The 17,466-nt window shown below is 41.2% G+C and overlaps 1 protein-coding gene across 1 annotated transcript in view; it reads right to left on the reverse strand.

The window, feature by feature from the left end:
- TPP2 (tripeptidyl peptidase 2) overlaps positions 1-15,707 on the reverse strand; it is a gene marked incomplete at its 3' end in the record, with an annotated part of 54,567 nt that extends 38,860 nt beyond the window's left edge. The window contains exons 1-9 of the mRNA XM_081999557.1: positions 15,372-15,707; positions 8,252-8,380; positions 6,990-7,085; positions 6,465-6,569; positions 5,665-5,789; positions 4,795-4,958; positions 2,633-2,787; positions 1,508-1,584; positions 887-1,014 (exon numbers count right to left, since the gene is read on the reverse strand). Coding sequence (XP_081855683.1) covers positions 887-1,014; positions 1,508-1,584; positions 2,633-2,787; positions 4,795-4,958; positions 5,665-5,789; positions 6,465-6,569; positions 6,990-7,085; positions 8,252-8,380; positions 15,372-15,533 — 1,141 coding nt within the window. The 5' untranslated portion in view covers positions 15,534-15,707. The remainder of the gene's footprint in view (positions 1-886; positions 1,015-1,507; positions 1,585-2,632; positions 2,788-4,794; positions 4,959-5,664; positions 5,790-6,464; positions 6,570-6,989; positions 7,086-8,251; positions 8,381-15,371) is intronic.
- Between the last annotated feature and the right edge of the window lie 1,759 nt (positions 15,708-17,466).

Genomic DNA, 17,466 nt, shown 5'->3' on the forward strand with positions numbered 1-17,466 from the left:
TTCAAAGTGCCCAGAGCATATAAATGACTATGTCAAAGCCTGCTAAAGTTGTATTTTTAGAACACAATGTCAAAGATGCACACTGCATCCATACCCTGCGCCTATTCTAAAGCGTACACTCCATCTTTTTTATGGCACAAGCACTATCAGGATGGTAGAATACTACCATACCATGCTGACAAACAAATTTGTCAAGGTCCATGTCCATGCTGTCTGTGTGAACTAGTCCGGCCTGTCAACTGTATTTTGCTTCAGCCTCAAAAACCAAAAAAAACCCCTATGTGGTTCAGTCCATGTGGAGGACAAGCAGCAAGCTACTTTGCATGCAGAGTGAATGATCACTCAGTCTCTAGAAAAAGGAAAGAAGTAAGCTGAATTGACACAGTACATGCACTGTAAGAGCAAAGCCAATGCAGACCTGAAAAGAGCTTGGTAGTTCCAGTTCCAACCCCCAGTTTTACTAGTGGAGTAATTACAGATTAACTCTTAGAAAGAAATCAGCATTAATGCTACTAGCTGTCCTGAAATAGTGCCTCTACAACTTTCAAGTCTACATGCTAGTCTCCTTGCATGAGAATTCTGAGATTTAAACAAGCATCTTACGTAACACAGTAATTTTATACAAAGCCACATCAAATCAAGAACATCCGCCTCTTTCATAAGTAAGGTCTTGAATTGTAAGAAGATATCAATCGAAATTTTTATACCTAAGCATACAAGTGCCTCCCTCAGAATTAATCCTGTAGCCCAGTAGTCTTCAATATTTATTTAGATTTAGTTCAGCAATCAACTAGTGGTCTCAAACATGTAAGATGAGTAAAAAGATCGAAAAGACACAAGCTGAATACTGCCAAATTTTTTTTTTTTTTCAAAACAAATTATTTACCTATTACACTAGAGGTAGTTCCACCAGGACATCCTACTGTAGAAAGGCAAGGGCCATTATTTCCTGCACTTGAAACATAGATTACGTTGTGTTTCCACACTGCTTCATTAATTACTTCACAAATTCTCCTGAGATAAGAGAAAAAAAATAAGTCATTTAATCATCAATATTGCTTTCTTCCCATAAGGCAAAACACACACAATTTCTGTGGCCAGTCACAGAACAAGGAATATCATGCAAAGTATATCATGCAAGTGCTTCCCACACCTTGCAGAGGTGGTTCCTCTACAGAAACCGACCACAAAAAAATATCTTCTGGTTTTAAAAAGGAGTAACAGTTATGTAGCAATATTAGGTCTTCAAAAAAAACCCGCAGATTATGTGGTGTTCCAACTACAAAAATTATTTATTATTCTAAAATAGTCTTTGTATTATAAATCAACAGCACTTTTGATAGGTTTACTTAACTTTGGAAGACAGTTAAAAATGTAAATTGCAATTGGATATGAATGATTTGGGCCTGGACAATTCATTCTTACTGACAGTTCATTTAGACAGAGGTCAACAAATGTAATTCCACTTCTATATTAAAATACTTATATTAACCACAGTAGTACTCACCCAGAATTTGGCCAATGTGTTGCCTCTCCGTAGCTATAGTTGACAAGATCACATTTGTATTTTATTGCTTCTATCATCTGATAAAGTAAAAATAAAAGCCAAAATACATACTAGTCATAGAGTAAGTCACCTAAGCAATGGCAAAAAACATCTGCTTAAACTGATCCGCTACAGATCTAAGAAAAATAGATAAATTTCTTTTGACTCTACAGAAGAAAATAATTTTAAGTTTTAAAAAAAACTTAAGTGTTTTTTTCCCAGTGAACAGAATAATAATAAAAAAACAACACTCCCGGAACAGTCTTATTCTTGCCGTGTTCCAAGCTATAAATAAAGACATTACCCTAAAATAAAACTGCAGACATCATTAGTATTGTCTCAAATGCCTGTCCTTAATAACATTAATTTCTCCTTTCCTGTGCAGTTTGTTTAAATTCAAAAGAGACTCAAAACCATTACTGTATATCTTCATGTTCCTATAGCAAGATATTCTACAGGCCACAAATAGAATATTCTGTTTTCAGTTCCTTTTCTTGTGTAAAATTTTTCCCCCATCAACTCACCACATGGAAAAGGCCTTAGGCCTTTCATTATTAAAGAGGAATGGCATTTTTCCTCACTCTTAAGAAACAGATTTTAAAAAAATTCAGCCACATGGGTAGATACTCCTATCTATTCTAAATTTATTTAAGTATTTAAGCATTCTATAGTTACCTAAATAACTACAGAAAAACCCACACTCACAACACAGAATAAGGAACTTTAAATAAGCATACAAGTAACTGAGCCCATGTGTCAAGCTAGCCAGACATACTGCAACTCTATCAGTCTGAAAAACCTGTAAGTGCTCTACACAACAGAAGCCTTGTTTTATATTAAAACATTAGTCTTAAGGTATGTTTTAAAATAAATTCTGGTTGGTTCTGTGGCTTTTTTTGGTTGGGTTATTTTTGTTTTGGTTTTTTTTGGAGGGGGGTGGGGGTTTTTTGGTGTGGTTTTTTTTTGTTGGAAGTATTCTAGAACCATAAACACAGTCTATAAACAAGTAGAGCAGAAAGTGTTCCATAATAATCTTCAGTTAAGTCACACTGCTGAGATTAATCATTTACTCAGTGAAATACCCACAGCTCTTATTAGACCAGTGCCCGTTTCCATTGTACTTAGTCTCGTATCGCCAATCTTGATTGCAAGAATCTGAGCTCCAGGAGCCACACCATTTCGTTCTGGTTCTTCTGGAAAATATCCAGCTGCAATACTAGCCACATGTGTTCCATGTGCTCCTGAGCAAATGAAAAGTTGTATCATTGCATGTTTAGTGAACTTCATTTATACCAATTTAATATACTACAGCTCAATTAAATTTTCACTTATTGAGCTGTAAGTATCTAAGTCCAGCTGGCGGCCAGTCACAAGTGGTGTTCCCCAGGGCTCAGTACAGGGCCCAGTTCTGTTTAATATCTTTTTCAATGATATTGAAAAGGCGATTGAGTGCTCACTCAGTAAGTTTGCAAATGACATCAAGTTGGGTTGGGGTGTTGATCTGCTTGAGGGTAGGAAGGTTCTACAAAGGGAGCTGGATAGTACTGTGTCCAGTTCTGGGCTTCCCCAGTTCAAGAGAGATAGGGAACTTTTGGAGAGAGTCCAACAGAGGGCTACGAGGATGATTAAGGGACTGGAACATCTCTCTTATGAGGAAGGGCTGAGGGACCTGGGGCTGTTTAGTCTGGAGAAGAGAAGGCTGAGAGGGGACTATATCAATGTCTATAAATATCTGAAGGAAGGGTGGCTGTCAGGAGGATGGAGCCAGTCTCTTTTCAGTAGTGCCCAATGGTAGGACAACAGGCAATGGGCATAAACTGGAGCACAAGAAGTTCCACCTTGACATGAGGAAAAACTTCTTTACTGTGAGGGTGATAGAGCACTGGAAGAGGCTGTCCAGAGAGGTTGTGGAGTCTCCTTCTCTGGAGACCTTCAAAACCCAACTGGACACCTTCCTGTACAACCTGCCCCAGGTGATCCTGCTTTGGCAGGGGGGGGTTCAACCAGATGATCTTCAGAGGTCCCTGCCAACGCCTACCACTCTGTGATCCTGTGAGTGGCTGGATCGAGGCCAACTGTATGAGGTTCAACAAGGCTAAGTATCAGGTCCTGCACTTCTGTCACAACAACCCTACACAATGGTATAGGCTTCGGAAAGAGTGGGTGGAAAGCTGCCCCATGGAAAAGGACATGGAGCTATTTGTCAACAGCTGGCTGAATATAAGCCAGCAGTGCGCCCAGGTGGCAAAGGCAGCCAACAGCATCCTGGCCTGTAGCAGAAATAGTGCACCCAAGCATGTATCGTCCCCCCTCGTACCTGGCACTGGTGAGGGCACACCTCAAATACTCTGTTCAGTTTTGGGCCCCTCACTACACAGACATTGAGTTGCTGGAGGGCGTCCAGAGAAGTCAAAGCTGGTGAGGGTCTGGAGCACAAGCCTTATGAGGAGTGGCTGAGGGAACTGGGGTTAAGTCAAGTCTGGGGAAGAGGAGGCTGAGGGGAGACCTTATCACTCTCTACAGCTACCTGAAAGGGGGTTGTGGTGAGGAGGGTGGTGGTCTCTTCTCCCAAGTAACTTGTTATAGAAAGAGAGGAAATGGCCTCAAGTTGTGCCAGGCGAGGTTTAGACTGGATATTAGTAAATAAATTTTTCCTGGGAGAGTGGTCAAACATTGGAACAGGCTGCCCAGGGAAGTAGAGTCATCATCACTGGAAGTGTTCAAAAAACGTGTGGATGCAGCACTCCAGGATATGGTTTAGTGGGCTTGGTAGTGTTGACTTGACAGTTGCACTTGATGGTCTTAAAGGGTCTTTTCCAACCTAAATGATTCTGTGATTTAAGATTCTTAATACAAGCACAAAGGACAACAACTAAAAATCAATCATCACCCTGTATTTAAGAAACAAAACATAAAAAGTAGTTTGAAAGAAGGTCCTCTATTTTAGACTTTAAGATGCAGGAATATCTTAAAGAGTAGCTGAGTATACACATTCTATGTATACATGCATATGAACAGAAAGCCAACAATATTTCAGACAAAAATGCAAGCAAGTGTGGTAACAAGCTGTCATTATAGTTCTAGTTCAGGAAATGTGAATATCAATCCCAATTGCCATAGTAATGAATGTTGTATTAAGACAGCTGCCCTGAGCCATCCCAAATATCAGAATCAGAACGCAATACAAACTGCTGCTTCTCATGATACCTACCCAGCAGCAAATTTTTCTTAAGATTACATTAATTTACCTCCACTTGTCACAATGGAAAGAAGGTTTCCATCATCATATATATTAACGGAATAATTCAACATCTCAGATGTTCCAAAAGATCCGTATTCCTGAGCCTCTTTGTAGGTTCTCAGCACTGTACAGCTAGTTAAGTCACCATTCTCACTTGTATCTATGCAGGCTCTGTTCATAAAAACAACAACAAAGGCATTTTCCAGCTGCTGTAAAATTTTGGTAATCTCCTCCCCCACCCCAGCAAACAGTACCACAAAGACTTCAAGAAGCCTGGTCTGTCTTTAGGGTATCTTACTTCAAGTCAATATTTTTAAACCTTGATGTTCACATTTAGATTCAGCAACTACAAAGATCTCTAAATTGATTTTCAAATGCTACTAAATTCAAATAAATCTGTCTTTGAAAAGCAAGCATATGGAAACTCAGGCAATTTTGTCAAGGAAGAAATTTTACTAAAGCTAGTTGTTCAGTGCTGGCACACAAACATTTGAAGTCTTACCCACTGTTTTCTTGACTGATACTCATATCATATGGAAGTCCCATATAACATCATGAAGTTTGTGCAAAGACTTCTGTGTTTTGATTTTTTTAGGTTTTTTTCCCTATCACCAATGGATACTCAAAGCAATTTTACTCTGCCTCAGAGGAAAAACCCACAAGCTGACACTTTATACCATGCTGTCTTTAATAAGACTTCATTCTACCCCATCTTCATTTGGGATCAGAACTTTGTCATGAAACTGAAGTGATAGAGCAGGATTATTTTAAAGCAAATCATGTTTAAGACCTCTTAAAAAGGCAGAGTTATAAGTTTCACAGTCTTCAATGCAAGCTCTTGCTTTATGTGTAGAACAAGACAAGTTTAGGCATTTACCTCCAGGTCTCACCGTCATTCCATACTAGACAATCATATACTGGGCCAGGATCACTATATTTTTTCTCAAAAGAATTCAACAGTTCCACTTGATTTTGAAGTTCTTCCTTTATTAGCTTATTTACCTAATAAGGCAACAAAAATAATTAGAGTATTTCTGAAATTATTGCAAGATCCTATCTATTCCTATATTCCTTTCTGATGCTATACATTTGTTCCATTACTTCATCAAGGATGTAAGACTATCCTAAGAGTCACAAACTTCTAAAAGTTCCATGGTCTTCAACAAGTGCAGTATTTATTTTTGGCCTATTATTTATAACTAGTTCAAATTTCTGTAACTGTAATATTTAAAGCCCCCCCCCCTTTTTTTTTTTTTTTACACATTGTTAAACAATACAGAAGTGACCTGAAGCATTTTTGATACTTCACTGAAATAGTACCGAGTTTAGAAAAGAAAGGATATGTTTAGAAGATTCCCACTTTAAGCACAGCAAAGATGACAGCCTCAAAAAAGAGCAGATAAAATTAAAAATAAAACATACTAAAAATATGCTACAAAGTATTTGAAGTAATACCCTTTTCATATTTGGCAACAAGTTTCAAAAGTTAACAACATTAAGCAAAATCAACCATCCATGTACAGACTTCTTAAGTTAATCAGAAGACACACTGGTAAGTTACCTGCGACAATAATCACAAGTATCTTACCCTTCACTCATCCAATAAAATATTTTAATCCTCTCAACCCGCAACAAATTGTTGCAAACAGCAACAAATTCATTTAGACTTATACGAACCTGGGAGGGAGAGCTATGAGCAGCATCAAATTCTTCTTGTTTCCTACAGGCCTCTGCTAGAGCCAGTCTGTGAACAGGATCCCAGAGCTTTTCCTTTCGTTCTTTCTGTAAAACAAAACCAGGTTCCTGAATATATTGACAGATACGTATGTCAAAGTATGAAGACTACAAAAATAATTTGACAATTCTAATTTGAGATACAATGACTAAAAAAGTTCATGCAATACTATAAGTAAACATCAATTGATACACAGAGAAAAGAAACAGATATCAGTAATTTCTAGACTTTTTGACTCAATGGCTCACTGTGAAGAGGACCACCAGGCCACCTCCTGTTCTTCTGAAAGGTCATAGAAGAAATGGATCATGTCAAAACTACACAAAAATCAGTGAGAGAATAGCTCTCAAGCTCTGTCTAGCAGCCTACATGTGCTAGCAAATCACATACTGTAGTTTCCTAGAAAAACTCAGGAATCAGAACAGTGAAATATGACTATACACCAGAAGCGAAATGTAATTCCTTACCTGAATCCTCTCCTTAAGAGCTTTAGGATAGATATCATAGCCATTTTTTATGCCAATGTGATATTTGCCTGAAGGATTTACCCAGTTTGCTGGAATCTACAGAAAAGTATATTGAGAAATAGGTTAACTAATGGCATTAAAAAAATAATCAACACTGTGTAAGACAGTTTAGCACAACAGGCTTGTAAATATCACACATTTAATTCCCTGTCTCCATGACAGTAACTACTGCACTAAGTTTCAACAACATGACATAGCAATTTCAATCCAGTTACAAAGGAGTCAGTATCAATTCATGTGAGACTGCCGTTGAACATCTTTAAGTATCAGTTGCCCTGACACTCTGCTTTTAAAACATAACAGCCTCAGCAAAGACTTTTTTGGGGTAGAGGTCTGGGGAAATTACAGCACTATAAATGAAAAGAAGCACACTAGCATGAAGGGGTCTTATGGTTAGAGGTCACAATAAACATCTGAGTATCTAATTTTCTATCTTGCTGTAGTTTAGACTCTCAGTATATCATATTCACCATTCCTAGTAGTAACAGCAAAAGAGAGCAACAGATTCACCCTTACAATCATATTCTGTGCAAAATGCAGAATAAAAAGCTATCAGCATGGAGAGATCCAAAGATGTGATGCCCCCATATCACCTCATCAATCTAACCAGCCAATCAATAACATGTCAGTAACATCAGCAGTTCTATGTAGCCGAGACTTCTACTAGATCTCACTGGATCCTTTCTGAAAACCATAGACAATTTCTGTTCTATTCATAGTGAGAATGCAGTGAGCATACAACTCATTCCTCACAGATTTTTCAGTCTCTAGAACTATTTACCACAAGCTTAACACGATTGCTCTTGTAGTTTATACACATGTGGAATATATTAGTACTTTTAAAGACAGAACCTTGTCTGATATTTTTAAAGCATGTTAACATGTTTTGTTCAGCCAACTTCCAAAAAATATATCAGACACTGATTTGAACAGAGTAATTAAATTATCAAGCCCCCAGCAAAACTCTGTACACAACCTCATTCAGCTACAGGGAATATTCAGTATAACAACATATGAAAAGTCATAGAAATGTCATATAATCAAGCAATCTGTATGAAAATGAGCAAACAAAGTATTAGTTTTGGATAAGATCTAGTTAAAAGGAAATAAGTTCTGCAGAAACCAAAACAGGTGCTAATTTTTTTGTTAAACAAGAAAGATAGATGATGCCCAGTGGTGTCTCTGTACCACCAAATACTCACTTTTAAAGTTCTTCCAGAAAGACCGGTAATTTCCCCATCTTTAGGTTCTGCAACGGTACATGTAGTTACATCACCACTGCCTGTTGTATCAATTATATCAATTATCTTGGGTTTCCCATCAGTTGTAATCTGAAAAAATGAGCACAGAAAAACTGAAACTGTAGTAGATTACTCTTCGGTATACAAACCCGGAAAACCTTCATTTTTGTTAATAAAAATACCAACTAACTCTTAACCACCAATCTTTAACTGAAGGACATAGAACCAACTTGAAATGAGTTCTATTTCCAATGAACGAAGAGCAACATGTCCATCTTTCTAGTTTATACAAATTCATTAATTCATTTCTAAAAAGGATTTAGAAGAGAAATAAGTAAAAACATCACACCAATAAACTGAGGCTCCTCTGCTTTAAAGCCAAGCCTAAATTTACAAAACCTTTTCCAAAAACTACTACTTGTCTTCAAATGGTTTGCTGCATTGCTTCTATCCCACCATTCTGGCCAAATTTTACAGTAATGAGTGCACAACTCTAACAAAAGAAAGTTGCTGAAGTACATGCACTGACAAGCTTGAGTCTCTTAAGTGAGCTTAAACGTAACAGGAACACAAGTTACCATCATCTTATTTTTCCGGTTTCAAGGATTCTGCTTCTTGTTTTAATCACAGAATCTTTGGGTTAGAAGGGACCTTTAAAGGTCATCTAGTCCAAACCCCCTGCAATGAACAGGGACATCTTCAACTAGATCAGGTTGCTCAGAGCCCCGCCCAACCTGACCGTGAATGTTGCCAGGGATGGGGCATCTACCACCTCTCTGGGCAACCTGTGCCAGTGTTTCACCATCCTTATTGTGAACAATTTCTTCCTTCTATCTAGTCTAAAACTACCCTTTTTTAGTTTAAAACCAGTACCCTTTGTCCTATATCAACAGCAAAAAAGCCTCTCCCCATCTTTCTTCAAGGTGGTCTCCTTGGAGCCTTCTCTTTTCCAGTTGTTTGAGACCTTCTTGCAGCCTTCCAGTACAAGAAAGATGGGGAGAGGCGAGAGGCTTTTTAGCAGGGCCTGTTGCGACAGGACAAAGGGTAACGGTTTTAAACTAAAAGAGGGTAGATTTAGACTAAATGTAAGGATGAAATTTTTGACAACGAGGGTGGTGAAATCCTGGCACAGGTTGCCAAGAGAGGTGGTAGATGCCCCATCCCTGGCAACATTCAAGGTCAGGTTGGACAGGGCCTGATTTACTTGAAGATGTCCCTGCTCATTGCAGGGAGGTTGGACTAAACGACCTTTAAAGGTTCCTTCCCACCCAAACTATTCGACGATTCAGCCATATGCACCTATTTTTAGAGTCCTACACTGAAGGTTGAGTTAAAGAAAAAAAAAAAATCAATAGTAGTCCCAACATCTCCAGACACACTAACTATATTGAAAATGAAAAAAGTTTGTTGTTCAGAAAAGCAGCAACACTTGCTGTTTTCTACCATTTAAATATTTGGTACTGTTGGCTTTATACTCTGTCAATAATTTAATGCTAGACATAATATATATAGCAGGTAGTCTTGCTCAAATCATGCCCTGGAATTGTGAATTCGGCTGCTGGAAGTTCACATGGTCAAGCTGTTTCACAAAAGTCACTCTGTTGCTGCCAAAAAGACAACATGAGTCAATAAATAAGGATAAATATTTCCAAAGTCTCAAATTCTCATGGCTTAAAAGAAACAAAACAAAAAAACACCCCCCAAAAACAAACAACCCCAAAAACTCACCCCCCTCCCCAAACAAACAAAAAAATAACCAGCAACCTCCCCCCAAATAAAAACAAGTTTAAACAGCTGGAAAAAAACTCCACAAAAATCCCAAACGCATAGCGACCATAAAAAGGACATTCATTTCCATTGCCCAGAAGGTAACAAACACTGCTTTTCAAGCGGCTTGCTAAGGAAGAACTTCCATTACAGAAACCAACACTGTTACTCTGTTCATAGAAATTCATGTTCTGTTAAGAAAATTGTTAAAGCATGTTAATTTGGTAAAATATCTACTGAACAACTGTTACACAGTAGTGAAAATTTACTTGGGAAACACTGCGTAGGCACTCAGACCATATAATTTTCTAGTGTTTGTAATAAATGCCTTCAAATACTGGTCTTCACACACAGAAAAAACAAGAGGTGCTCCAATAATAAAGCAACTGCAAGCCAAACCTGAGATTACCAGAATCAGACATTTTTCAATATGCCTCTAATCAAAGTGAATTATCCAGTGATCAAAGTGCAAGAAACCTGGAATGAAAGTGTAATCCAAGGTGAGTTGTTTGAAGTAGACAAGTTATACTGAAACAGGTGGCCAGAACACAGATTTATGCTGTAGCAAGCTTGGGTAGTTTTAAAAGTTGTTTCCTAGCCAGGAAGACTGTGTGCAACTCCTAGATTATACTTTTTTTGCCTCCTAGCTGATTAACAGGTCCACACACGCACGTGAGTTTGTACAGTTAGAGTCTTTCAGTCACACACAAGAAACTCAGAGTTTCAGATGAAAAGGTCCAAGGTTCAATTCCTAACGGCAGCAATCCAGACAGGTTTACGGTCATTCAGTGCAAGTAACTGATATGGCTTCTTCTGCTAACATGAACCGTTGTTTGTCATACTGCCCGCCAGTAGTAATATTACAGTGAAACTCAGAGTTCAGTTGGGTTTTCCTTTTCAAGTCTTGTAATTCTGAGGAAAAAATAATAATAGTAATAAAAAAATAATGAAGTGAACTTGATCAATTTCCTTGTGTGAACAGAAAAATCCTGAAGCAATAAATTTATTACAGACAGAAAGTATGTTTTAGTACCTTTTGCATTAAAATTCAAAAAAGAATTTTTATACAATTAAAAATATTTTACAGTGTATTTACAACAAAATCCCTAATTGTATCTTTAATATCATAGTTCGCCTACAGATATTTGAAAAAATAAATAAAACATTCTACTAGTTTATAACTGAAAATTATTTTGTTGCTTATACATTTTAGTTTGAAAAATCACACTTTCGTGTTAGGTCTGACTTGGTAAAACAAATAAATTTGTAAATTGGTCACATTAAAAAATAATCTATCTGCATAACCCTGTCAGCTGATCAGTGTAACAGAAGTAGAGGAGCACCAGTATCTGTGACAATCCCAAATTAAAAGGCAAAGTCAGATGCATTTGAGTATGTTTTTGCCAGACCATAAAACGTTACTGATTCCAACTGACAGCTATTGCAGGAAAGAGATGAACAAGTTCTTCAGCACTCTGGTCACGGGACAGCTGATCATCATCAAAAAAAAAATAATTTTTTAAAGCTTTTTTTTTTAAAAAAAAACCCTCAGTGCTAAAAAGCAAGGCAAATCAAACTAGCCGCTACTGCTAAAAGGTTGTCTCAGAAAAGTACAAACTAATTTTAGTAAATAAGTCCAACAGGCACTTCACAAAACGAGCAAGATTTCAAGAAGAGATGAACTGACTTATCTATCAGGAAACATAACAAGAAGCAACAGAGAAAGGACAGGGTGTGGTTGAACAAAGACTATACATACACAACCACAATGCTCCATTAAACATACCTTATCTGTCCACCTAAAGGTACTGTGCTTTAATGAGGAATCATGAGCTGTGACTTGGCAGATAGTAGGAAATAGGTTCTAACAAGAGGGCTAAAAGGGGAAAAAACTAGCATGAAAGCAGCAGACAAATTGAAATTTACAGCTGGAGTGCAAGGCAATGGAAGATAAAGTGAGAAGAGTTCCTTGAAGGGCACTGGCTATAAAAGATTCAGAAAGAAAAGGAAAGTTAAGTATGAATTCGATTAACATTTTGTGTGGCAACCAATAGAACAATGAGATCGATGTAAGAAGGTTTGCTAAGCTCAGTAACTATTCCCCCTATAGCAGCAAGTCTCCAGGGAAGAATATAAACATAATAGTACTTCCCTGTTATGCTCTGTCCCCAAACCTTTTTGACGCTCAGCAAGTGATCATATGCCATGCATTGATGGTATCAGTGTTTAAAAACCAAAGAATAGCATCAACAAGCAAAGGAACACTACCCAGGAATGAGGCACTAGGGAGCAGCAAAACATGAACTGTTTTGTTTTGACAAAAAAACCCACTATATTCAGAACAGGGTAGCTCATTTTGGCCTGTAATCGTTATTGACATTAAATTGAACTCAGAGTTGTAATACCTATTAACCTTGCTATATATAATGCCCTCTCTCCCCTCTAAGCAACCGACTCAATTCTCATAGTTCTAACTGTGCTAGGCTGAGAACTGGTAATAACACCGATAGCAATAAAAAACAGAGAAGACTGGGGCATGAAAAAAAAATTTTTAAAAAATTGTCACAAGGTTAAAAACTACTTATCACAGTACAGCTATGCTGTCTGTGCCCAGAACACTGTTTTATTCCATGGAGGCAAAATGTAAACTGCCCAATACTCCAGAGTGAGGACATCCTCTGGCTTGAAAAAAAATTTACAATACTATTCTACAGACTGTATGCTGCCTACATCTCTTTTATCATGCCTTGCACCCTGTGCAATAAGCCTCCCCGTTCTGTAGGTTTAGCAAGTAGCCTAAGTCAGGGGTAGACCTCAATGGGCCGAGGTCAACTGTATGAGGTTTAGAAAGGCCAAGTGCCAGGTCCTGCACTTCGGTCACAACAACCCCAGGCAACCCTACAGGCTCGGGGAGGAGTGGCTGGAGAGCTGCCCAGCAGAAAAGGACCTGGGAGTGCTCGTTGACAGACGGCTGAACATGAGCCGGCAGTGTGCCATATGGCCAAGAAGGCCAACAGCGTCCTGGCCTGTATCAGAAATAGTGTGGCCAGCAGGAGTAGGGAAGTGATCGTGCCCCTGTACTCGGCACTGGTGAGGCCGCACCTTGAATCCTGTGTTCAGTTTTGGGCCCCTCACTACAAGAAGGATGCTGAGGTGCTTGAACGTGTCCAAAGAAGGGCAACGAAGCTGGTGAGGGGTCTGGAGAACAAGTCCGGGGAGCGGCTGAGGGAACTGGGGTTGTTCAGTCTGGAGAAGAGGAGGCTGAGGGGAGACCTTATCACTCTCTACAACTACCTGAAAGGGGGTTGTGGTGAGGTGGGTGTTGGTCTCTTCTCCCAAGTAACTAGTGATAGGACAAGAGGAAACAGCCTCAAGTTGCACCAGGGGAGGTTTAGGTTGGATATTAGGGAAAATTTCTTCACTGAGAGAGTGGTCAAACATTGGAACAGGCTGCCCAGGAAGGTGGTGGAGTCACCATCTCTGGAAGTATTCAAAAAATGTGTGGATGTGGCGCTTCAGGCTACAGTTTACGGGGCATGGTGGCGTTGGGTTAACGGCTGGACTTCATGATCTTGAAGGTCCTTTCCAGCCTTAGTGATTCTGTAGTAAGTGGGCAGTGTGGAAAGAGCACACAGTTTCTTTACACATTTCTTTAACATCCCCCCAAACTCACTTTCACCCGATGCAAGATGAAATTCTTTCCCTCCCCCGCCAAGTTCTCTACAGATCTTTTACTTCACTATCTGAAATCTTATCCTCCACATAAAGAAAATCAGTTGAAGAAAATTGGTACAGTTAACATGGAGATCATGAGGGTTCGTAAGTCCCTTATGAGCCTTGGGTTACCTACCTCAGAACAAAGCTTCCCTCTTCTACCGATAAAGTCATGTTTTTTGGTTGACGACTCCTCATTTACACAGCCTCTAGAGATACAGGCTTTTTGCTTTCATATGTGAAGCTTCAGAACTACGCACACCCCATTTACAGGGATATTGTTGTCTTTTACTACTTTCTGGTCTGCCCATGTACTTGGTTGCTTTTTGGCTAGATTTCCTTAAGCTTCCCAGTTACTATTCGACTTACCCACAATTTTTTGCCAAAAACACCAGTTTCATTCCAGCTTAAATCAGTCGAAGTTACAGCTGCCTAGTCCCTCCTTCCACCTACTTATCCTTTCACTTACCTGAGCCCCATAAGGAGTCATTTCACAACACTGAACTAAAGATCTCCCAGGGTTAGGTCCTTGAACTAGGTCACTTAGAGCAAAATCTATGTCTGTGCCAAAGAAAGGGCAGAAACCAACACAGGCCCTGCTTAGCTAAAAAAAGTCAAGGATGCAGTACCAAGCGAGTCACATACAACTCTCTCTGAATCATTTCTCAAGGCTTCCTTTGCTACATCTGCAAGAAAACATGTTGTCAAGAAATTGGAAGCAGTAGTGACATAAAAGGCCACATATAAACTTACACGACAAATATATGTTAAAAGAGTTAAAAGAAAGAAGTGTTGAGAAGTGCCAAAATTAGTGTCACATACATAGAAAGTTACAAAACTGATATCAACATCATATCGGCAATCACTGTGCAATCCAAGCTACAAAGCTAGCAGATCCAAAAAACAGGCTGGCAGAACCAAATTTGATACAGATTGTTATTGCAAGACAACGCACAAAAAAAAATGCACTGAGAAACAGAGGTATGCAAATTTGGCCAGAAATACACTTTCCATGTAAAAGATCTAAGCGGCTGTTTGTAGCCTCTAGCTATCAACTTAAGTAACGCTGAGGTTTCATAAAAATACAAAGTGTTCTTTTAGAATGAGTTCTACGTGAACGAAGGCAGTAAACGTGATTTAAGTACCATAAAACATCTGTGAATGGCTTAAAAGGAGGATCCTTACACAAACACCCCGAGGGACCGGTGCGGACCCCCTGTCTACAGGATTCTTACACCCTCCCGCACCAGAGCCCACGCTGACGCGAACGCATGCTTAGCGGGAACTGCAAGCAAGCAAGCGAACAACGACAAGTCCCCAGGACAGCCCTTCAGGGGCCTCCTCTGCTCTCGCCGCCGCCTCGGGCCGCCCGGGGGCCATGGCCACTCACGGACGAACACCCCGGCCCCGCACTCGCCCCCGTCCCCCGGGAAGGGCGGCCGCCGCCTGCCACAACGCCACCGGGGCAGCGCGGCAGGGCCCGGCTGCCGCCCTCGCCGCCCGCTCCCGCCGCCGCCCCCTGAGGGTCCGCCCGCCGTCGCTCCCCGCAGCTGTGACTCAGGGCTGCCGCCGCGGACGGCTCCTCCCCACCGCCCGCTACCTGCATGCCTGGCGCCCCTGGGTCCACGCCGGTGTCCAGCACAGCCAGCAGCACCCCCCGCCCATCGAAATCGGGGAAGCGGGCAAGGAAGGCGGCGGCGCCGGTTTCTTTCTTGGGCAGGAGGCCGTGGAAAGGGAACGGCTCCTCCGCGGCGGCCGCCATGGCGGGGGAAAGACGGGGCCGCGCGAGATCACAGCACGGCCGGCAGTGGTGGCGGCGGCAGCTACGGAGGGAAAGTGGGCGAGGCCACAGGGAGGCGCATGCGCCGTGCCGCCCCACCAATCCGCAGGGAGGTGCACCCTCTCATGGCACGCGGCGCGAGGGCGCCGGGGCTAAACCAACCAATAGGACCGTGCGGTGGGCTGGCGCTCGCGCCGGAGCTTGTCGGGGCCCACGGCAGAGGCAGCCAATCAGAGAAGCGACGTGCTCCACGCGCCGGAACTCGAGGCGGGCCGCTAGGCCCGGGGGGCGGCCGCGGCAGCAGGGCGTGGCGCGGCGCGGGGGGTGGTGCGGGCCGGGCTGAGGGCGGGCATGTACCGCGGCCATGGGGGAGCTGCTGGGAGCGAGTCGGGAGCAGGCGGCCCGAGCCACCGGCCCAGGGCGCTCTCGGGCCCCGCTTCGCGGCTGGCAGGATGGCTGCGGCCTTCTCGGGGGGTCGGTACTTCCTCAGGGCTGCTGTCCGGCCGCGGCCTGCGGCAGTGGCGGGTGGCCTCCCTCCCTGCCACCTTCTCTTCCTGCCTGCCTGCCGCCCTCCTTCAGGCAAGGCGAGGGGATATGCCAGTGCTGCAGCGCGTGTGTGCGCGAAATTCTCCGATTCGGAAACGCAACCGGTGTGCAAACATTTGCTTTTTTTTTTTTTTTTCCCCCCTCATTCATTGTCCTGGATAAAAACACGTTACGTGGTTGCAGTGCCTGCAGGAGCGCTGTATCGCCATTGCTGTGGCTTGGCACGGCTTTTGCAATGTGTTGCACGGCAGTTTGCCGCCTGTGCAACTTGTTCCTCAAAGAGAAGAACTATAGAGACTGCCTAAAGGCTGTGGCGAGCTCCAGATAAAATTTTTGGTGAAGCAGTTAAGGGAAAACCTCAACTCTGAAGCTTTCATGGTCACATATAAACTTGCAAAGAAAGCTGAACTGCCATGTATCTAAAACCAAATATAGGGAACTTCTTTTAAAAAGTTGTCTTACTGTAGTATTTTTAGCTATTTTAACTGGCAATAAAGGTACAAACTGCTTGGTTACGTGGGTATCACTTTGCTTTCTTCGGGCAAGTTTCTTTCAGCTTTTGAGAATTTTTCTATTTGTGTAATGTTTTTGTTTTCTCCCATCTGATGAGGTTGTTACTGAATGTTAGTCACACATTAATCTTCATTGGACTAAATCTGATGTTTGTTCTTAGCAGAAATGGGGGGCCGGTTCCCAACAAATAGTGGTACATCATGCGTTTTCCCCATTTTGTGGGCTACCATCAGCAATTTTTCCAGCTCATCAACAGCTTTAGAGATCTACAGAATTTTTATGCAAGTAAAGTACTAAAATAAACCTGAAAAGCACTGCCTTAAGAATACATATTATATAAAAAAAGTCAAAGCTGTGCCATATGTACTTACTGTGTAACTCAATCTGCTTCCCTCTGGCTTTCAATGATTAAGTTAAAATTTTACATTTTGATGTCTAGATACCATGTGCTTGACTTCCTTAGAATACTGCTGGTGTCTAACAGGCATATTCAGGTTCTTTGGAAGCACATAAAACCTTGGCTTATCTTCAGGGGAAAGAACTATTCTGACAAGGTGGTTATTCACTTGTTTAATATCTAATTCACTGCCCACTTGAGTTTAGTTTTCCTTCTGTGTATCATTGCTAATGCATCTCAATAGGAGATGCTTGTATTTCTGGCAGCACGTTCAGATCAACAGAAGGCTAATATATTCTATTCCTAGTATACTTTGAGACATCGAACTACATCAAATTCTCAAAATGTTTCATATCCCATTCAATAAACAACCTGTATGTTACAATTTGGGAACATTTATTACTAACCATGAAAATTTCTGCTCTGTTCTGTTGCCTTGGTCTTAGAATTACATGACAA

This window comes from Phaethon aethereus (genome assembly GCF_964289735.1).
Source record: "Phaethon aethereus genome assembly, chromosome: 1".
In the NCBI taxonomy this organism is placed as follows: Eukaryota; Metazoa; Chordata; class Aves; order Phaethontiformes; family Phaethontidae; genus Phaethon; species Phaethon aethereus.